General features: G+C 44.3%; 1 protein-coding gene across 1 annotated transcript; it reads left to right on the top strand.

The window, feature by feature from the left end:
* Nucleotides 1-1,163: 1,163 nt before the first annotated feature.
* On the top strand, nucleotides 1,164-21,556 carry hif1ab (hypoxia inducible factor 1 subunit alpha b). Its single transcript, XM_062550100.1, has 15 exons — nucleotides 1,164-1,490; nucleotides 9,106-9,296; nucleotides 10,852-10,997; nucleotides 11,146-11,230; nucleotides 11,473-11,582; nucleotides 13,381-13,583; nucleotides 14,460-14,566; nucleotides 14,851-14,998; nucleotides 15,234-15,595; nucleotides 16,108-16,298; nucleotides 16,592-16,714; nucleotides 17,942-18,351; nucleotides 18,649-18,754; nucleotides 19,150-19,273; nucleotides 19,628-21,556. Exons 1-15 carry the CDS (start codon nucleotides 1,459-1,461, stop codon nucleotides 19,786-19,788), a joined length of 2,499 nt encoding a protein of 832 aa, XP_062406084.1. The 5' UTR covers nucleotides 1,164-1,458; the 3' UTR covers nucleotides 19,789-21,556.
* The last annotated feature ends 1,538 nt before the right edge of the window (nucleotides 21,557-23,094 follow it).

Here is a 23,094-nt window from a genome sequence, read left to right as displayed (position 1 = left end):
ATCCAGACCCAGATAGAGAGATTTAGGGTCTGGCTATGTGTTATGAAAATAGGCAAACTCGAGGTACGTCACCAAGCATACATTTGAAAATATCAACACTACGACAATGTTTCCTGACTGATGTCACAACACTGTCCTCATCTGTTTAGCTCTCTCCAGCCTGCCTATATCAGATAGGGCCTACACCAATTGCGACAAAGTTGGTGTGTGTAGCAGTCAGAAAGTATATACCAGCCATGAGACTATGTGACATAAGGGGGCACTATGGAGTCCCTAGGCCACACCCAGGGCCGAGCCTTTGCTTTGTCCACATCAGCTTTATAATGACAACGGTTGTGTGCCAATCAATGTCACGTTGCTATCTATCTTAAGTTTCATGAGTTTCCACCAATGGGAACCGTGTGGCAGCCTGGCAGGATGAGAAAAATGACAAATATCCTTACAGAAACAATAGGGCTTTGCCCCTAGGTTTTTGGGTCCTAACAAAAAAGGAGAAAGAAGTGAATATCCTAAAAGATTCCACCTCAAGCGAGAAAAACTCAATTAGGCCTATAGTGCGCAGATTTAGGTAGTTTAAGTGTGAAATAGGACTACACAACACATCATTCAAATGTTCTTAAATGAAATGCACCAACATTCTCGACAGATGAAGACATGAATTCCCCCAAGTGGGAATCTTTAAAGAAGGCCTATCTATCTATCTATCTATCTAGCCTATCTATTGATTCATGATCTGAGAGCGAGCACAATTTCCTTACATAGCCTAGGTTTTTGTTTGTTGGTTTAATTATTTTACTTAAATATACACACACACACACACACACACACACACACACACATACATACATAGCCTACACACACACACACACACACACACACACACAGACAGAGAGAGAGAGAGAGAGAGAGAGAGAGAGAGCGATTACTGAGAATAGCCTGATTGTGTGTGTAGCCTGCAGATAGACTTTCAACCACTGCTTTAGGGAACAGTCATGCAACATTATTTACGCGTATAAATCCATTACAAATGTTGTGCCTGCCTCCCTATTGATGACAGTAGCCTATAAAGAGTTAAACTTCACTGGTGTGACGAAGGTATCCGTTATCTACAAGACATGTGATTGCGCGTTCCCGAGGGTCGGTCGGTAGCGCGCACTATTACACTCAGCCAGTGCAGATTCAACTCACAGACAGAGACCAGACAACTAGACAGAGACGCAACTCTTTGTGCTGGAGATAAACACTGTGTCGAGGAAGACTAATGTTGTGACCTTCGTCTGAACGGCGTTTGGACATTAATAGAGTATCTATTTCTAACATTATAGTCAAGGTCTTATCTGGAATATTCACATCAGATTTGCAGGACAGCCACGTCCTTCAGTAATAATAGAGCTAGGTGTTGCAGTTTCTTCGCAGTGGTCTGGGAAAACCATACTCATAGATAGGTTCCACCCCGGCATGGATGTTGGTGTTGGCACTGAAAAGAAAAGGTACGTGACTCTTTGAGTCTTACTATTTATATTTTGACATACCAACTTAACTCTTTGAAGTGGCTAATGTGAAGCTTGTTGTATTTGGGTTTCAAGCTAAGTCGCCATTTTGAAGTCAGCTAATGTTAGCCAAGTTAACGTACCTGCATGGTTTAACGTTAATCGGTAATTGGTGGCAAAGCAGTCGCATATCACTGAAACTACAATGTATGGTGTTAACGAGTCGATGGATATAACTTGCTTTAGCAAGGTGGACATTTTAGTGTAAGATAACGGTGAGCTATTGTTAGCTTCTAAGTTGTAGCAGCTAACGTTACCTACAGTCAGAAGAGGTTTGAACATATTGTCAGCTCAATGTTTACCTGGCAGTGGACATTTTGATTGAATAGAGGGTAGATAACTTAACTTTGGTGTCTTTACTGCTAATCATGAGGTCCTTAGCCACGGGCTGCTTGCTAACAATTTCTTGTTTCGGGCACCCTTTTTGATAGCTTGTAAAGCTAAATTCGCCCCCTGTCAACGTGGTGCGCAACATGCCGTTGTCTCACATCACAGAAGATGAACAATAAGTTAACCTCCAGTTAATGTCACCGTGTCTGTAATTGACAGCTGCTTTGCAAACAAGTCACTCAGATGGAGATGTATGTTTGTTTAGCCAGGTTGCTTTGAGTTTTTTTTTTTTTTTTTTTTGGAACACAGACTAAATAAAATACTAGGGAACACATCACACTGTATGACTATTATAATGGTAGACTTGTACCATGGCATACGCATAACATCAAACTTTATCAGAACCCTCATTAGTAATCACAGAATTACAGTCCTCACCATGATCATAAATGTAAAACTTTATTTGGACAACAACAACAAAAACAGCCTAATAATGCGTCATAGGAAAGCATTAGATTATAACCAAAGTCTTGGTTATAACATGAAATTTGAAGATGGTTAATTGGTTATGGTTATGGTTATGGCAGTTTTTAGACAAAGCGACTTACAACAAGGTAAACAGTTTACGCTTTTTACAGCAAAAATTACAAAAAAAGGTAGAGCATGCAGTAAGAATAAGTGCATCAGTGAGTGCAGTTTTTTTTTTTTTAAACAGTCAGTCAATTATAGTAAGGTGGTAAGTCTAGGATCAGGAAGACTAGTTGTAAGTTGTGCTTTGTCAATCATCATTTACCTGTTTGATGTTGAACGAAATGGTGTTACGACACAACATTACCAAGGGGTAAGACATTGTTTCCCAACCATCGGGTCAGGACCCCATGTAGGGTCACTTGAAATTCAAATGGGGTCGGTTGAGATATTGTATCTTACAATTGACCTGTACATTAGCCAAAAATATACTTGACAACCCCCATAAGTAAGGGATAACGGCCGACGAGGTGACCGGTTCGATGGAAATAATGGCTAGGTGGAGGTCTAGAACTCCGGCGACGTGCGTTCGTTACATTCTAGAGTGTAAAAATAAGCTTAAACATCTCACATGAGATCATCATGAATTCTAATGCTTGATCAATGTTCCAAAGTAGCAAAGCAACCAGGTAGTCAAACAAACAAACAAATTAGCTTGCTAGAAAAATACAGCAGAGATGAGATCTCTCTCAAAATGTTGTGACTGATTAGGGGTAGGAATTGGCAGAAAAAAATACGATTCGATACTATTGCGATATTTGGGCCACAATTTGATATTATTTTAATTCTTATCATATTAGAATTGTATTTGCAATTCGATTCTGCGATATATTGCTATTCATGTCTCCCATATTATTTGAAGGCATTACAAAACATTTGGAAAATAACACTGTTCAACTCACTTTGCAATGGCATGGCTCATGTCAAGGTCCTTACTATTCACTTTTTGTTGAAAACAGAAATACACCCACCTTTTTCGATGTGAAAGAAGTGACGAGTGTCGTGTATAACAGGTTGTGATTGTGAAGCCATTTTCATTTAAAATTGCTGTTGAATGCACAATAAAATGCCACAGGAAGTGCCCCTTAAGTGCGTAATAAGCACATTTAATGTGATCAGAGTAAACCCTTAGTAAACTAGACTCAAATGAAAGCAAAATAGATCATTAAATTCTATAATCAAGTATTGCAATCAGGGGTCAAAATTAACTTTTTGAAATGTGAATATTTACCAGCCAGAGACAGATGAACTGGTGAAATCCACCAGCCATTCAATAGGAAATACATATTTTCTGTCTAAAATCTGCCAGCCAACTTCAAAATTGTGGCTGGTGCTAATTTTGAGCCCTGATTGCAATACTTTGAGCTACTAGTATCGATATAATTGCATGCACAAAACATTGCGATACTGAACAGAATCGATTTTTTCCCCCACCACTATGACTGATTGGGGTTGCCAACATTTTATGACTTCAAAATAGGGTCACCTCACCTGCCAAAGGTTGGGAACCCCTGAGTTAAAGTAATGAAAACACACACAGTTTTCTACTCTTTGTAATCTTAGGTAAGCAATCTATCAGCCCAGTCCTTTACTCTGAAGCATACTTTGTTTATTTTGGGGAGGTTCTTCAAAGTAAAAATAGAGACCTTTGATGTAATGTGTTGATGTAAAACTACAGATACAAGTTTGATGGATACGGGGTTGTTTTGGTAGATTTGTTTTTAAATTGAGGTAAGTGAGGGGGTGAACTGGACAACTCCAGAGATTGCAGAGCAACTTTCTAGCTTCCCGTAGCAATCTTCATATCTGACTCACTGCATTTCATTGACGTCAGACAGACTTCCTGTCTTTGCATGTGTCAAGATATCCGACCAGAAAAATGCTGGCACAATTAGGTTTCGCACTGTCTTTTTCTTCCTTGAGACATTTCCGTTTTTTCCCCCGTGGACCATCGTTGGTTGTTCCAGTCCTTTGTTTTCGTGGTTGGACTTGATCTGATTAAGCTCCAAGGAAAATATCGCCCTTTATATTCTGGCCAAGTCACATTATTCAGCTTCTTGCAAATCACTGCTTGATACAGTAGTCACACATGTCACATAAGCTCTCTGTCTGATTTACAGAACATCCTTATGTTAAAGAAATTGCTCTGGATTCTGTGTGGTTGCTTGGTGACAAACCTCGACCAAACGCCCATGCAACTCTTTGACACTTGTGTTGTAACTGAGAACTGTAACTGAGAGCATGCTTGGTCTAGCCTTCTAGGAGAACATAACATTACTTGTGGCAAAAGTTTCAGATGAAGTATCTTAACAGTCCTAATGGACGAAGTCCACAGTGTTGTTGTATTTTTTTATAAATCATGAGATTATAACCGATTTGTTTGTTTTGAAGATATCTTGTTACGGTCAGTTTTGCAGCTTGCTTGTGCTCCCTCTACAGTGTTTTTTGTTTTGGGTTAATCTGTAGCTTGACGGCTGACTAGCCATGATGAGCTTTCAATTATTTTCCTTCTGTCTCTCTCTGTAGCTTGCACTCTCTCTCTCGCTCTCTTTTTGCACATGCACATGCACAGCCCTTGCACATGCTCATGTTATGCAATGCACCGTAGCCAGACCAGGGCTGCCTGAGATCCTAGGAAGCAGTCCAGGGCGGGGATTGGCCATCGGAGTCGGCTGACAGCCAACGGGGGGGAGGAGTGACATCTAAAATGACAGTAGTAGTGAGGATCACATTTGATCGGCATAGTAATTTCCCACATATAAGCCGCATTGTGTATAAGCCGCAGGACAGTGTTTTATGCAAGTTAAAAGAAACAAAACCATATTAGCACCATATTAACTGGCCCCCTGTATTAACCTCATAGGTGAAGAAATTTTGCAAAATTGATGTATAAGCCGCGGCTAATAGTCGGGAAATTACGGTAGTTGACTCGGGTCTTAAGTTGTTGAGGCAGGTTTGACTCTGATCATTTAGCCTGATGGTTGGCCTTTGTGCTAGGTATGATACTGGCCATCTGAAAACCACAGAGCTTTGTTGGGGCAAGACTGTCAAACCAATTTCCTCCATTGCTTGTTCTATATGGTCAACCAACAGATCAATTCAAAATGCAGCGCTTATTTCAAAGCTTATTTGTCCAGTCTGCCTCGGTTCAAAGATGTAAACAGTTTCAGAAAGTTGTTCCTCCACAGCACAGTCAGGACACGAAGGACAGGAATAGGAAGGCGCTTTACCCTGCCACGGTATCATTAACCTCAGTTCACAAGACGAGGAAACCTGGAACCGGAAATGAGCTAGCCTAAATGCATTTACATTAATTATTTAGCAGACATATTCATCCAAAGCGATTTAGATATGTCAATTATATTACAAGGGCCATTCTCCTCAGAGTAACTTGGGGGATAAGTTCCTTGCTCAAGGAAGTCAAAACGGTGGAAGCCAGGAATTTAACCCACATCTTTTCAGTCTACTACTTCATGCTAGCCCGAGCTCTTTAGCCACTGCGCTACCACGGCCACTGCCTAATGGCATCATGTGTTTGTTTAGATAGGCAAAACAAGGATATAAACCGAATCACCATCACTGGCTGCCATTCAGAACTGATATTGTCAATGTCACTATGCAGGCATAGTGACATAAGACATAACACAACATAAGACAGGGGGTTAGTCCCAGGAGAGGGAGGAGGGGGCTGGGGGCATATTTGAGTTCAAAAGGCGAATAGCCTCAAAGGTAAAGGTCGCCTTCCTCCTGTTAGTCCTAGCAAGAGGACAGCGCAGACGCCTGCCAGACGGCAGACATTCAAAAACTCCATGTAGAACATGAGTAGAGTCTTCCAAGATAGAGTTGGCTTTCCTTATCATGCAGCAATGTTCAAGAAGAATCAAGAAAAGAAGTTCACTTGAAAGTGCCTCGAGACGGTTACAGGAAAAGGGGATGGAGAGGACTTGGTCAGCTAGTGCAGTAGAATATGTACATTGAGAAAGAGCTGAAGAGTCGAAGTTGGGACGATAGTGTGACCTATGGCCCCCGTATTGACACCATTTGATTAACTTCCTCACATTTCGTAATACAGTTGAGGATTGACAAGGTTTGTGAATGCAGCTACAGTCTGTATCTGGATTTGCATCAGAGTCAGCTGCACAGGAAATGACGGTAATGAGACACGCTTCGCTTGATTAGATCGCTTCATGATGTGGAAAGACAAAAAAAGTCGAAATGTGGATGAATTTCTCTGAACTTCTGCCGAATAGTCTTGGCATAGTTGATTAGCACAGCAATAAAAAAAACAATACCTTATAGTTTATTACTCTTATTGGAGCGATTTACATGCTAAAGGTCTAAATAATGGAGACATTTTCTTTGTGATGATGGTCAGTGGTGAGGGATCTTGGCTTCCAGATGAAAAACTAGTGGGTGGTGAGGTCGCTTCCAGTGGCTGTGATTCCATTGTGCTCCTGAGAAAGACTTTTAACCTGCGGTGCTCAAAAGGGATTGTAATTACAGGGCAATTACTTCATTGTAAGTCACTCTGAATAAGACCATTAGTGAAATGACTATAGTTCCACCAAATAATAGAGGCTATCAAATAGGCGAGCAGCAAGCAGCAAGCAGAGTTGGGTTCTCCGAATGGGTGCAGTAGCCTGTTCCCCTTATAACCAATTGATTCTGTTCCATTTATACTTCCTCGAATGAAAGCAGTCATAATAAATAAAGGGTTAGGCTGGGACAATGTTTCTTTTTATGATGCAATGTATTCATGTTCCGTGTAGTCACGTGAGGACATAGTTGGCCAGCTTCCTGGTTGGACTATACAAATGACTTGACTTCTGGTAAAAAGCTGTAAACAATGGGAGTTAAAAGCCAAGGATATGTTTCCATTTTTAGACAGCTTTTGTAGTAACCTCAAGAGAAAAACGTATGACATTCGTCTGGTTTGCATATAAACTCAGTGACTTGTGAATCTGTACTGTGTGTTATGGTCTTATCTTAGGTCTTGACAAATGTGGTAACAGAATTCAAAACTTCTGTGGCCCAAAATGACGAGCAGTTTTGCTGGAAATGGAACATAATTGAGGTTTTGTAGACAGTGTTTAGTTGCACAGATGTTTCATCAGCCATGCGTGGTCAGCCCCTAGGTTAACATTGCTGACCTGTCACAGTCAAAGAAAAGTCCCTTTTCTTCTATGCGGCTGAAATGGCAAATGGCTTAAAAACATTAAGATATCTGAGTTGCCGTCCTGTGTGGTGAAAAGAATGTTAGAACGTGTATATACAAACCTTAGCAACCATGTGAGAGTATTTCATAGTGCTGTTTAAACGTGTCGCACTGGGAAGTGGCAGTGTTGAGAATATGTCTGTAATATTTATAAACTTGTGAAGATTAGGTTGAGTTGTCGAGTTCAATTCTTCTGCTACTGGAATGGACCACTCTCTGAGATCAGAGATGTGCTGCTCGCTGCTTTGTGCTGTGACATGGTGGTTAAAGCTGCGAGACCTCAAGTGAGTGTCGTCCTCAACCCCACCCCACCCCCAACCCGACCTACTGGCTCAAGATCGAGGCTATGCAAGCAGCTCTGAACACTGTGGGCCACTTTCCTGTACATGGATTAAACTTAGGACTAGTCTTACTCTTAGACTACAAGCAAACGTCTGTGAAGAGCCCTTTTTTAAAATACCTTTAGTGTACTGGTGGACTAGTTAGTCCATGTTAGGGAAACTGTCCGCGGTTGTTGCGAAATGGACGATTTTGAAACTGGAATGAAGCCACTGACCAGTAAGCTAATATTGTGTCCAGTAGGTTACTTGGGTTAACTGCTTGACATGCTGAAGCTGTCATTTGAGGTTGTTTTATGACCATACTGAATTTGTCACCTTTTGGGCACCAGACCACTTTTCGAATATAAATGGTTGGTGGCATTTTTTCAGGTCTTCCTGAAAGCTTCCACTGTCTTTCTGTCTGCCTGTCAGTCTGTCATTGTCATAATGATGTGAGACCTCGTCATGTTGTCATTTGTACCAACTGGGAGTACATTGTTGAATAATGGTGTTGTTGTTCAACATCTGTCAAAAAATAGGATATGCTTCATGTGTCTTTATATAGATGAGTGGATTTCTGTCGAACTTGGATGACAGTGTTGATTTTACCATAGAAGTACAAAATTTGGAGAAGTCAGACACACACACACACACAAATACAGAGAGAGAGAGAGAGTGAGCGCGCGCGCGCGTTAGGACGAGGTCCATGTTATTTTTTGACACGCTGGGAGTCACAAGCAGCGTTGGCTGGCACGCGCTCCGCTCTGCATCGTTGGCGGTGGTCCAGCGAGTTGGACGGAACGCTGCCCTGTCGTGCCACTCCCTCTGCCTGGAGCCAATCGCGTCGAGGTCACTCGTTACTCCGCTCCGTGGACCGCAGCCAACAAGGCTGCTATGTGATGTGTGTAATGGCAGTACACTCCCCGATATAAAGGCGGAGTGAGAGAGAGAGGAACTTAGCTGACCTTGGCTCTAGAGTGCAGTTGGCGTTTGAGTTTAGAAGTTCTGTTGCTCTGTTTCTTCTTCTTTCTTGTGGTGTTTATGGTTTGTTAAGTTTTTTCTTGTAAGTGTTTTCTGTTCAGCTTATTAAAAGAAAGTGAATTTGTGTCGTCGTCGTCCCCCCCCTCGCTCTCTCTTTCTCTATCTCTCTCTCTCTCTCTAGGGTGAGCTCGGACCGCAGGAAGGAGAAGTCCCGCGATGCCGCTCGCTCCCGGCGGGGTAAAGAGTCGGAGGTGTTCTACGAGCTGGCCCACGAGCTGCCCCTGCCTCACAATGTGACCTCCCACCTGGACAAGGCCTCCATCATGAGGCTCACCATCAGCTACCTGCGTATGAGGAAGCTGCTCGGTGCTGGTCAGTGCATACAGTAGCATGTCACCCCCACCACACATAAACAAGTTACTTCCAAGTTCAAGGTGCTTTACTCTTCTGTTAAAAGCGAAGTTGGGCTTGAGAAAAGGGCTAATTCAGATAAATAGCAATAGTGGTAGTTGTAGTAGTGGTTAGGAGTAGGAGCAATCTAGGCCTGCAATAGTTAGTCAACCTCAAGTAGTTCAGGTATTGCAGTTTTTCAGTCCTAGACATAATCGAAAGGTATATACAGCTTTGTTGATTGAAGATAACGGTTCGGCATTCTTTATCAACGATAGGTCCTTGATCCCAGCAAAAGGTTTTTCATTTTCAGCAGCCAATCAGATTCCCTCCATGCTCTTAATGCCAATTGTTGATTGGCTGGAATAGTGTTGTTCCCAGCTGTCCCAATGTCTATGCTTGTTAATGTCACAAGCAATGCCTGCAGTATGTAGAGTTGCTAAAGTAGAAAACATCTGAAAACAACCCACCAAAACTTCATTTGCCTCAAGAAAGACCTGTGCGATACTTATTTTTTTCCCCTTGGATTTTCGCGTAAATTTGATTGGCATCAGGGCTAGTTCATGTTGTCGAATGAAAAACCCTCATAAACTCTCATTGCTTTAACCCAGGGTTTCTGTGGGGTCATAAAAATAAATTTAGCCTGGAGAAGTTATAAAAAAAGGTTTGGATTTTCCATACAAGGTCATAAACTGCATTTACTACAGGTGACCGCTTTCATTTGTTTATTCATTGGTTCTACCATCGCCTTTTCCCCGAGATATGTGCTGGTGACTGCATTCATTCGTTCCGCTTGTTGTAGTTCTGTCTGAGGAGTTTGGGTGTTATCACAGTGTTCCAGAACTACAAGGTCCATGGGTCAGTGCAGCAAACGGACTTGTTGGAGTGCTTGAACTGCTGCACTTTCACAGAAAGCCGCACAAACTCAACAACAACTAAACAAAAATATTTTATTTTGGAGGGAATATATCGATTTACTACTTCAACATGTCAGCTGTTTAGCTATGCTAGGTGAACGATTCCCCTATTACAAGTTTGTTTACCATCAAATTGGCTTCGTAAAGGTTATATTAAGGTAAAAAATCTTGCAAAGTGTTAATTTAACTTCTCTGCACAGCTTACTCGTTACTGGGTACACAAACCTTTCTGGTCGACTTTACTGAAAGCAGAGTTTGGCAGTTGCAGACAGTCTTACAGGAAGTATGGTTTCTGGTGAAGCGACTGTATGTTTTGGTGTCATGGTTACTTTGGTGATGTTATGAAAATATGTCTGCACAGTTTTGGGCAAAATATCAAATACTGATGATGGCACCTGGCGGTTTAAGGAAGTCACTTTAAAAAAAATAAAATAAACTGTATTAAAAACAGGAACATCCTGCCATCCATTCCTTTGTTTGTCTAAGGAGGGGGCCTTGTTATATAAACATAAACAGCCAGGCGGCTATTCTGATCCCTGGGGTTCAACTCCGTGTTGACCTAGATGCTCTTGATGTTGAAACTGACTCGCCGTCGCTATTCGGTTGTTTGCCACACGCAGATGTGAGCGAGGAGGAGTCCGAGATGGACAGCCAGCTCAACGGGTTCTACCTGAAGGCTCTGGAGGGCTTTCTGATGGTGCTCTCTGAGGATGGAGACATGGTCTATCTCTCGGACAACGTCAGCAAGAGCATGGGACTCACGCAGGTAAATAGGCGGTCCTCCTGTGTAGGTGTTCTCCCTGACGGAGACTTGATCTGGTGTATGTCTTCGTGCCCCATCATTCAATCCTGCTCTCTGAAATGTCTCTCTCTCTCTCTCTCTCTCTCTCTCTCTCTCTCTCTCTGTTTTACAGTTTGATCTGACGGGGCACAGCATCTTTGACTTCACACACCCTTGTGATCACGAGGAGATGAGGGAGATGTTGGTGCACAGAACGGGTGAGTTCAGTATTCCACCCCACCCCCCCACCCACCCAGATGACCCTGAAGATCATTAGATACCCTCAGGCTGATTCGATGTGTCGATTTGATTTGGATTTGGAAGTGACCCATCTCTCTCTCTTTCTTTCTTTCTTTCTTTCTCTCTCCCTTTCTCTTTCTCTCTCTCTCTCTCTCTCTCTCTCTCTCTCTCTCTCTCTCTCTCTCTCTCTCTCTCTCTCTCTCTCCCCTTTCATCTTCAGGCACCAAGAAGGTGAAGGAGCAGAACACGGAGCGAAGCTTCTTCCTGCGCATGAAGTGCACGCTCACCAGCAGAGGCCGCACCGTCAACATCAAGTCTTCCACCTGGAAGGTGAGAGCTTAGCCTGAGAACCTGAGTGCACCATGAATGAATCTCACGGTCATATCTGTTCTGGACACTCTCCCAATGAAACGGATCTCCAAATCTACGAAATCTCAGAAAGCAAAATGGGCAACTTCCTGTCTGGTATGGGGGTGGGCTCTCCTAAGAGACTGAGGAGCTCAATGCTCTGGTGTTACCAAGGTTACTAATCCGGTTCAGATGGTTCCCAGATGAATACCCTTAAGGGTTATTCACACTACCCCAACAAATACTAACACGCACACGCTCAACAACCTCAACACCTAACATTTAGTTGTTTAGGGATTTTGCAGCGGTGTGTTAAAACCATGAAGGTGGTGTGTCAGTTCTCCCATTCTAAATTTAACCACCACTTGTAGAATGTTGAGAATGTTTTGTTTTGTTTTGTAGAAACTGACAATGTGGTGTAGTGCGTGTAGAGGCCATTGGACAGCATATAGTAAATGAGCTGCATTCTTGGCTCAGGGCCAGGCAAGCACCTGAGTGGAAAGGTACAGATCATCCTCTTGACCAGGAGCCAAAGAAATCTCCCGCCATCATGCACTGTTGGAATCGGACGAGACAGGACAGGACCAGACAGGATCGGACTACCGGGGGGGGAGAGTAGAACATCCACAGAGCAGGATTATCTGGGTTTAATCTCAGCGCAGATTCTTTTCTTTTCCTCTCCCTCCCACTCGGTCGCCCTCTGTCCTCCTCTTTGGAGTGTGTGTGTGTGTGTGTATATGTGTCTAGTTTGACTCTATTGATTCCCAAGACCCTACCCAGTCCGTTTGCACAAAGCACCCCATGTGGAAGACATTCCCTGACTTAACACTGCAAACAAAACTGTAGACAGCCCCCCCCCCCTCCTTAGTCCACCTACCCCCGCAGTCTCTCTGCTCGGAAAGAGATCAGAAGAATGAACAGGGTGGAGGAGGCCACGGCGGTTGGCGGGGGGTCAGTTCCTCCGACACCGTGGATCCCCACGAGATGCCTGACCTGAATTGTTTTCAGTCATAATAAGAGGAACAGACGGACGGACCACCCCTGAGAGTGTTGGGATTCCGTGCAGGGTGGCGGCGTCCGGCCAGACGCTATTGTTTCACGCCGTACCCTCAGGGCCCCCCGAGGCCTTAATCGCATTACATGATGCACATTCTCAGGATGCGTTCCTCATCAGGATCTGAGTTTGCCACCATCTGCGTATGTGATGTGAACTGTTTTGCTAAAGCACATCAAAGGTCAAACCAAGCACCAAGACACACCGGTATGTGGTGACTGATTATGAAGTATGCCACATACATTATTATAAGCTGTAACAGGGGTGTTCAGTCTTTCTATCTTTTCTATACAGTAATTTCCCGCATATAAGCCGCATTGTGTTTAAGCCGCAGGACAGTGTTTTGTGCAAGTTAAAAGAAACAAAACCATATTAACACCATATTAACTGCCCCCCTGTATTAACCTCATAGCGGAAGAAATTTTGCAAAATCAATGTAAAAGCCGCGGCTAATAGTCGGGAAATTACGGTACATTTTCTATATATCTCGTGAGCTAAGACCACAGCGATTGGCATGTGCTCACATAATGTGTATGGAAATTGCAAACGGCATGTGGTTGGAGAACGTGCTTAAATCAAATCAACGGAGTACGGTGGAGTACTTGTAGCCGTAGATACTTGACCCAGTGTTCTTTTGAGATCCATGGTGTGTGAATCGTGTGAGATCTGGGATTTTGATCTGTGACCTTTTGATGACCTTTGCCCCCCCACCCCCCTGTCTGGCAGGTGCTGCACTGCATGGGTCATGTGCGCGTCCAGGAGCGCGAGGAGGTGCCCGCCGACTCTGGCTACAAGGAGCCCCCGCTCACCTACCTGGTGCTGATCTGCGAGCCCATTCCCCACCCGTCCAACATCGAGGTGCCGCTGGACAGCAAGACCTTCCTCAGCCGCCACACCCTCAACATGAAGTTCTCCTATTGCGACGAGAGGTGTGTGTGTGTGTGTGTGTGTGTGTGTGTTTGGTTATGTGTGTCTTTGTCTCTTGTCCTTTTCTTTCTCACGTACCCACACAGTCTCTGTTTAACTCATTCACTGCCATTGACGTCTTTAAACGTCAATGGCAGATCTGGTGAAAGAAGAGAGTCTACTCTTTCATTTGGTACCTTCGGTGTTTACATAGTCATAAAGCTCACCGTTCGGTGGATCTTGGAAAAACAGTCAAAATGCTGTAAAATGTCTGGCAGTATGGAGCGCTCTGCACTGAAAATGGCTGGCAGCTAATGAGTGAATAAAAGTCTCCACACACTCAGTGTCAGTGGTCTCAGGCATGCATTTAGGCATTTAGTAAACAGCAAGGGGAACTTCAGAGGAAGCAGGTCGTCTGCCCTCCTCACTCTCTACAGTCATACTCTCCTGTTGGGTGGAAAAGTCATATAGCTGGTGCGTTGTTGTTGTGGGAGAGTCCCATGGCAAGGCGGTTTCTAAAGAAAGCAGAGATGAATAGATGAACTCCTGGCCAAGGATTTCAGCTTCCTTTCTTGTTGCCTCTCTCCTGGGCATACTGTCTGTTCCACATCAGATGACAGAATTAGAGAGGAGATAGGATTGTGCCTATTACCCCCCCCTGCTGGTTCTCCAACAGCAGCTTGGCGCCACCTAGTGGTGGGGGGAAAACACCGCAGCAAGGAAGCGGCCATCTTGAGTCATTTCCTTTCTCTGTTGTCTGATGCCGGCCTTATTCCCTAAATAGGTCTTGAAATACACACACGCACACACATCATGTCTGGCAGACAGTCAACCCTATTCTTGGTGCTTTGTACGAAAGCTCCCATAACAAATTCTCCTGTGTCCTGTGCTGTCTGTAGGATCACAGAACTGATGGGCTACGAGCCAGATGACCTGCTGAACAAGTCTGTGTACGAGTACTACCACGCCCTGGACTCCGATCACCTTACCAAGACACACCACGACTGTAAGCACATTGACGTAGACATCCAGAAGTGAAAGTAACAGAGATTGTATTGGGTTATAACATAATAACATTGATATGTATAGTAGAATAAATATGATGTGGAGAAATCAACAGTTATTAGCAAAGTAATATTATTAATGAAATGAAAAATAACAATACACACTGCAACCAGGCCATCACAGACGACGATAACTATAAAGATATGAATCGATATCATATAAAGGGTTACTTTGTGGTAATGCATTGTAATATATTCTCATTTACCATTTCATTTTTGCATGCAGTGTTTGCCAAGGGCCAGGCCACCACTGGCCAGTACCGCATGCTGGCCAAGAAGGGCGGCTATGTGTGGGTGGAGACCCAGGCCACGGTCATCTACAACCCCAAAAACTCCCAGCCCCAGTGCATCGTGTGCGTCAACTATGTGCTGAGGTATGCAGGCCACTCGCTCACTCACACAATCACAGTGATTTGACAAAAATTGACTGAATTTGTCAATAAGATTGCAATCTTTTTATTGTTACATATTATATGAAGTTATTAATAGTATTTTTATATAGTTAGGTCAAATGCACTTCCCATCGAATCTTTTTTTTTTATTAATCCCTTTTTCTTTCTCTCTTTCTCACTCTCTCTCTCTCTCTCTCTCTCTCTCTCTGTCTCTCAGTGGCATTGAGGAGAGCGATCTGCTCTTGTCCCTGCAGCAGACCATCACAGAGCCCAAGACTGAGAAGGTGGAAGTGGACAAGGAGGAGGAGGAGGAGGAGGTAGAGGAGGAGGAAGTGGAGGAGGAGTTGGAGGAGTTGGAGGTGAAAGTGGTGGTGGAGAAGACCTCGGAGGAGAAGGAGGAGAAGAATGACAAGGAGAAGGAGAACTCTGAGCAGAGCATCACCAAGCTCTTCATCAGCCACAGCGAGGTCAGCGACTCCGACAGCCTCTACGAGCAACTGAAGGCGTCCGGCTCGGACCTCACCCTGCTGGCGCCCGCCGCTGGAGACACCATCATCTCGCTGGACTTCACCGGACCCGGTCAGAACCCAGAACCCCACACTCACACTCACACACTCTGCTAAAGACACCTTGCAGAGCAATCACCTGTCCTCTATAGCTCTTATCACATCTTATCTTAGCTGGTAGACATGCTGCTATTCAAAACTAAGTCCTGGCAGCCATTTTGAAAACGCTGTCGAGGCGTACAAAAACCAGGAAGGTGGACTCTCCATTCTTGCGATTTTAATCCACTCTTGACGAACTTGTGGGTCTTTAGGAAAATGGTGGAAGGTTTGACCCCTGAAAGATCTTTTTGTGGGACAAGGTACATTTGGGTACACTGCAGCGAGGCACCCAAAGTGGCATCTCTCAGGCTCGTTCAGCCGTTAAGGGTGAATGAGGCGATTAATATTATGGGAAGACTAGGGGATCAAAAGTTTTTGACGCACAACACAAAAACCTTCTTCTTTTTCTTCTTTTTCTTCTTCTTCTTCTTCTTCTTCTTCTTCTTCTTCGTCCTTTTGTTTGACTGTCTGTTCCTCTGCCCACAGACTCTGACCTGCAGCTTCTGAAGGAGGTGCCGCTGTACAACGACGTGATGCTTCCCTCCACCAGCGAGAAGCTGCCCCTGGCCCTCTCCCCCATGACCTCCCTGGAGTCCTCTCCGTCACTGGCCAGCACCTTGACCTCTGACCCCGTCACCACGGCGACCAGCTCCGGCCCCGAGACCAGCTCCCCAGAGGTACTTGGCCCCCCTCAAGCTCCCCGAAGTGTTTAGTCTGCTAGTAAGACTGGTCCATTGCGTAATATCGCAGGAAGCCATTAACGAGATGTAATTAGGTGTAAAACATGCCCCATTTTGCTAATGGTTGCTATCCACCATTCAGACCAAAGTACTACCAAGTTGTCTCCTGACTTGTATTGTAATGTACATCTGGTTTAGTTTTGACTCCTGTTGATGGGAACAGATGTGGTTTAAACTCGTGTTGATGGGAACAGATGTGGTTTAAACTCGTGTTGTTTATGTTCCTGCAGCCCAGTAGTCCCTTGAACTACTGCTTCACAGTGGACCCAGACATCGGGGCTGAGTTCAGTATGGACATGGTGGAGAAGCTGTTTGCTATCGACACCGAAGCAAGAACCCCCTTCAGCACTCAGGTATGTACCGTACAAACACGCCTGTTCTACCAGACTTTCTGGCTATGTGAGTCATTGTTATTGACTCATAATCACTTAATATTCATCTAAATTGCATTGCAGTATCTCCAGTGTTATCATGTTTATTGGTTAAATATTGCAAAGTGGCACAGTGACGTGTCATTATAGTCTAGCTAGCAGATGGCATTAGTCATCACTTGACACAAGTTTAGATGTGATATGAAAAAAGGACCAGAGGCGCTGCAAGGTTCCTTTCGTGTCAGAAATAGACAGGTGCTCTTTATTCTGTTGTGGGTTCAGTCAAGAATCAAAAAAGAGAGAAGAGACTAAGGCACTCCGTTTGTAGAATGTTTACTTTTTTGCAAGGCAAATAAACCGGCACGTTTTGACTTACGTCTTCGTCTGGGTTCCAGATGAATTGCTCTTCAAAAGCTTAATTGCACTCGGTAGTAAACTGCCTTATGATGCTTTATGATCTTAGCCATCTTCTAATATCTTCTCTCTGACTGTAATAGCCTTGGCTTACATAATAGGCCTACATAATAACAGACATTATGTAAACATTCAGATGGTTGTTAGTGGCGACCCTGGAGTGTCTCTAGTGTTGAAATGCAATGACGTTGTGCATGGACCCCAAGCTACTTCCATCTCCCAGTGCTGTATGACGGCAGTCGGTCAACTTGGATTCAATTCCCAACCCACCATTGCGACTCTGTGTCACTTTGGATAAAAGAGTCTCTGAAAATCTTTAAACTTCATGTTAAAGACTTAGAAGTGTCCCAACCTGCGGGTAGGGAATTGACCCCAGGTCGACTCGACCGTCTGTCCCACATGCAGTTTCACTGTTGCGAGTCTCTGTCGCTTTGGATAAAGCATCTGCTAAACATCTTTTAACTTGACATATGTCAGTGGTGTGTGAGTGGCAGGCTTGTAACATTATGTCAGAGAGGGTTAAAGCGGAGCGAGAGGCGCAAACGTTCGATCATTTCCGCGTTCTGTCTTCACAAGGGGGAGGGGGGCTAAATCCCCCTTTAAGCAGACCTGCTAACATTCGAACTGAACTGCTTGCCGATCTGACAGAGATCGATATCCCACTATGACCTCTTTGCAACACGCCTCTTTAAGCAGACAGGAACTGTTCGAATTTTGCTTCCATAGAGATGCATTACTTTGCTCTATCTTGTCAATAATTAAGGATCTTTGATTATGTCCCCTGTGCTCTTGCAGGACATGTGTGATCTGGACCTGGAGATGCGGGCCCCGTACATCCCCATGGACGACGACTTCCAGCTCCGCATCCCGTCGCCCCTGGAGCCCCTCCCGGTCGGCAACCTCCCCATGGCCGACATGAGCTCCATATTCCAGCCGCTGCCCTCCGACACCCCCTCCTCCTTCTCCTCCTCTTCCTCACCCTCTGCTTCTCCCTTCTCCTCCCCCTCCCCCTCCACCTCCTCCTCCTCTGCCGCCCCTTCTCCTGGTGTCAGGCTCTCTCCCGCGCCCCTACACATGCTGGTGGAGGGCCAAAGCACCCCCGGCTCCTCGCCGCTGCGCGCAGTGCATCTCCAGGACTCCACAGCCACAGATGCGCAGCCGCGCGGCCTCCTAGAGCGGCTCGAGGCCAGCAAACTCACCTCCAGGTAACGGCACGAAGTAGTTAGTCAGACGACACAGCTGGGTAGTAGGGCTGTGCGTTTAATCGACTTAATCGATCAATCGTCAATTATGACTTTTTTTCCATTTACTTCATTTCATTTACTTTCATTTGTTGACGTTTCCAAAATTGTTCCAATTGTGGCACCTAGGGCTGTGTGTTTAATCGACTTCATCGATTAATCGTCAGTTATGACCTTTCTTTCATTTTTTGTTGATGTTTTCAAAATTGTTCCAATTGTGGCACATTCCCGTTGCTCACTGCTTACTATTGTGTGTTTCAGAATGTCAGCTGTGGACCAGTCATTATCTCCAAAGATGCTGGCTCTGCAGAACAACCAACGCAAGCGCAAGCTGGAGACCACCACACTGGCCCAGGCAGTCGGACTGGTCAGTCTCCCTCTGTCTCTCTCTCTCTCTCTGTCTGTCTGTCTGTCTGCTCTCTCTCTCTCTCTCTCTCTCTCTCTCTCTCTCATTCTCTCTACCACGCTCTCATACATCATGTCTTTTGAATACCGTACTCTGCCCATTTTAATTCGTTCAATTTAATGTAAATTGTATTGAGGAGGTGTGATTAAAAAAAAGAAAAGAAAAAGAAAAGAAAAAACAGATGAGCCATTTCAAACTCGTGGTCTTAAAAATTGCATTGAGGAGGTGTGATTAAAAAAAAGAAAAGAAAAAAACAGATGAGCCGTTTCAAACTCAATGTGGTCTTAATGTTACTGCTAGCACCACAGCAACTGCCCTTCGGCAGTGTTCTGACATTGTCCTGTCTTCTCCCCCAGGGTGCTCTGTTGCAGAGTGTGGACAGTTCCTTAACGACAGAGTCCAGCAAGAGGGCCAAAGTGTTGGAGGTGAAGGGCTCCAGTATGCTCGGCGGGAACAAGACCATCCTCATTCTGCCCTCTGGTGAGTGAAACTTAAACAAAAAGTACAACAACTCAACAGCAAATAGCTTCACTTGTACGGTGATGTTTTAGACCTATCCTAGATTAACTTAATAATTATACACACAGATATAAGTTGATGGCCATCAAGTAGATTCGTCTTAGCAACCTGTACAGACTCACAAACAGAGCAAACATCATGCCTTAATAATCTTTGCTGTGGCTTCTATTCATTTTGAGGAAAGTGACTGGTCTAATTGACTCATTCTCTCTCTCTTTCTTTCTCTCTCTCTCTCTCTCTCTCTCTCTCTCTCTCTCTCTCTCTCTCTCTCTCTCTCTCTCTCTCTCTCTCTCTCTCTCTCTCTCTTTCTCTCAGACATGGCGAGTCGTCTGCTGAGCAACTCGTTGGAGGCGGGCGTGGGCAATGGCCTGCCTCAGCTGACGCGTTACGACTGCGAGGTCAACGCTCCCATCCAGGACCGCCACCTGCTGCTCCAGGGAGAGGAGCTGCTGAGGGCGCTCGACCAAGTCATTTGATTGCTCTCCTGTCCCCCCCGCCCCCCCCTCTCCTTCTCTCTCCCTCTCCCTCTCTCGCTCTCTCTCCCTCTCTCTCTCTCTCTCTCTCTCTCTCTCTCTCTCTCTCTCTCTCTCTCTCTCTCTCTCTCTCTCTCTCTCTCTCTCTCTCTCTCTATCTCTCTCTCTTTCTCGCCTGGCAATACAGGACACTTCCACAACTCCCACCCTCCTACCCGCCCTAGAACCGTGCCCCAGAAAGCAACCCCACCCCAACCCATTCTCCCTCCCATCTTTCTATTTATATTTTCTATACGCAGTTCTTCTTACACGCCTGGCAAATTACTTGCTACTTCTGTAAATGTTCAGACCCACTCCCCACCATTCCTACCATCCCCTTCTCCTATGTCTCTCAAACCCCCATCCAGACCCATCCTCCATGCGCACGCACACCTATACACACACGCATCTCCCAGAGGGGATCAGAATGTAGCCTCAGAACGCTTGCCTCCTGATTGTGGAGCCCCAAAGGGTCAGGGATGTGGTGTGTTAGTGTGTGTGTGTACGTGTGTGTACGTGTGTGTTTTTGTATGTGTGTTAATGGCGTTGCACAGTGGCATCCAACTTAACCGAAGAGTTGTTTTTTCCGTGTTTTAAAAGCAAAGGCCTTAAAAGCGAAAGAGAAAATAAAACACATGTCCAGAGTACACACCTCTCACATGGTGACCACCACCCCAAAGATACCCCTCCCCACTCTCCTTACCCCCCCCCCAACCCCCATCCAAAGTAAAACAATGTCCCTTGTTCTCAAGCAGTGTGTTGCTACAGTCGCACAATGATCTATTTTCTTAAAGAAAGACAAAAACAAACAAAAGAACGGATACCAGCAGTCCATGCAATATACAAAAAAAAAAGGATTGTAAAGGATGATTACTTTTAATGGAAGATTTGAACAATTTATATTTTCTCTCTGTCTGTCTGTCTGTTTTCCTTAGTAGGCATTGATGTTTTTTCAGTGTTCTTCTGTAGCAGTTTAATGTTAAGAGGTGTTTTTTAATGTATGCCAACATGCTACTCGTAAAAGGTTTTAAGGAAGAAACATTTTTACCATGCGCTTTTCATTCATAATCTTGCTCCATCATTGCGATCCAGTTTGCAGTGGTGCACGAGTGGACCGCTCAAAGATTTAATCGCAGAATCAAGTTTGGCAAAAAAAAATTGGCAATGTAAACTAATTGTCAAAGGGAAATCAAGGGTCACCCCAAACCATAGAGGGTATAGCCGATACCCCTTTTCCCAGTTGTTGAGTTAGGCAATGTGTCGTAGACACACATTTCGGGAATAGTTTAGAATTCCCAACTCTATTTGTAATAGATGTCTAGAAGGCTTGTTTTTTGTTTTTTGAAATCATGCTTTATTAGGGTGCATTGTAACAGGTTTGTTGATGTATTAGACTTCGTCAGCGTATATGAATATATATCAATTGTGCAAAAAGGCAACTCCGCTACCATCTTTTCACCTTATTCATGACAGTTCTCGGGCAGATAAAAACGCATGTATCAAGACAATTTCTTTCCTACCGTGTGCTCATCAAGATCATCTTGTAAGTAACAATGTTAGCGTTGTTAACTGCAGCTAGATCATTTTGTCTTTTCATATTTTAGAAAAGCTGTTTTCTTCTGTGATGCATCATATTGTAAGCCTTTGTTTTAATTCATCTCTGCACCTGTATTCTCTTAACACTAAATGTATCGTTTATTGCATCATCAGTAAAGGACAATTGTGGACCAGACTGGTTGTTGGTGTGACTTGTTTATTTTGGTCATGTTCCTGGTGTTTATTCGTAAGATAACCCCAGAAACATTTACGAATTAAAGATCATGAAAGAGTGTAATTAAAGCCTGCAATATTGTATATATAAAAATACAATATTTCCGCATTATATATCAGCTTTTCTCCATGATCCAGAAGAAACATGGCTGGAATCATTTGAAGGAAGGACAACCACGTGGTTCCACTTGATTGGTTTACTACCTCTTCACAGAGCAAAGGCTGTGGACAACATAGATCTTAAAAAGCTAGATACTACTTTGGGCTCCAGAACCAAAGATTGTTAAGGCGGACATACTTAGTTGTAGTTCATGTTGTCTATAGGCGCAAAATGGGGATCGCTTCCCCTGCTTAAAGAGCCGTGTTATTGACATATTCATGGATTTCATCATGTCCCTTTCCACAGGTGTATAAAATCAAAGACCTTGATTGTCAATGCAATTGCTATCAATTGCTTGATTAATACACCTGTGGAAAGGGACCTGATCTTAACTATCTTTGCCAGAACATAACATAAGTGAATAGTGCTGCCATCATGGGCCCTTTCTCAACCTCTCTCCTCGATCCTAGGTCGTCTGGCTTGTTTGCACTGATCCAGAGCCATAGAAAGAGAGAGTTGCGACACTCTTTGATGTTGCCGCCACGATCAAAAGTTCCCAAAAAACCTGTGCTGAATGGCTGAATCGCAGGAGGGTGGGATGTACTTCTAATGCTGGAAGGTGTAATCAATTAACTCATTGACTACTGACCAAGAGATTGGCTGTAAACAGTTCCAAAAGCCCCATAACGAGGAAATAGCCTGGAAAAAGCGCTGCCATTTTTTCCTATGGAGGTCTATGGGAGTGTTGCCACTCTGTTTTATCTACCGCTCTGCACTGATCTATAAAGAACACTGGATGGACTAGCCCATTGTTGCCGCTCCATCATTTTTTATCTAGGACCAAGGAAGGAAGGAAGGGAGGATGGATAAAAAGACAAATGAAAAGAGCCCATGGTGGGGGCAACAATCACTGAAAGCCAATGTAGAAACGTGTCTGTGGAGATCAGACAGATCTCCACAAACGTGTCTGTGGAGATCAGACGGGCAATGTGGTGTCTAGCTTTCTAATATCTATGGTGGACGGCACTTTTTTGTGTTCAGAGACCGAGATATGGACAACTGTTTGATAAGCATGGCACCTTCCGAGTTCACCTTCAATAGCAACATAGTTCAGTTTCTGCTTCACTTACTGTAAAGCAGTTTATTGTGTTAACATATTCATGGTTTCATCAGGTCCCTTTCCACAGGTGTATAAAATTAAGCACCATGATTATCAATTTATGGGTTTCATCTGGTCCTTTTCCACAGGTGCATTAATCAAGCACCATGCAGTCTGCAGTCATAATCATGGTGCTTGATTGTATACACGTGTGGAAAGGGACCTGATGAAAGCCATGAATGCAGACTGCCTGGTGCTTGATTAATACACCTGTGGAAAGGGACCTGATGAAACCCATGAA

Source organism: Sardina pilchardus, chromosome 12 (genome assembly GCF_963854185.1).
Source record: "Sardina pilchardus chromosome 12, fSarPil1.1, whole genome shotgun sequence".
In the NCBI taxonomy this organism is placed as follows: Eukaryota; Metazoa; Chordata; class Actinopteri; order Clupeiformes; family Clupeidae; genus Sardina; species Sardina pilchardus.
Note: the sequence above shows the minus strand (reverse complement) of the source record. Positions and strands in the feature narration are given on the sequence as shown.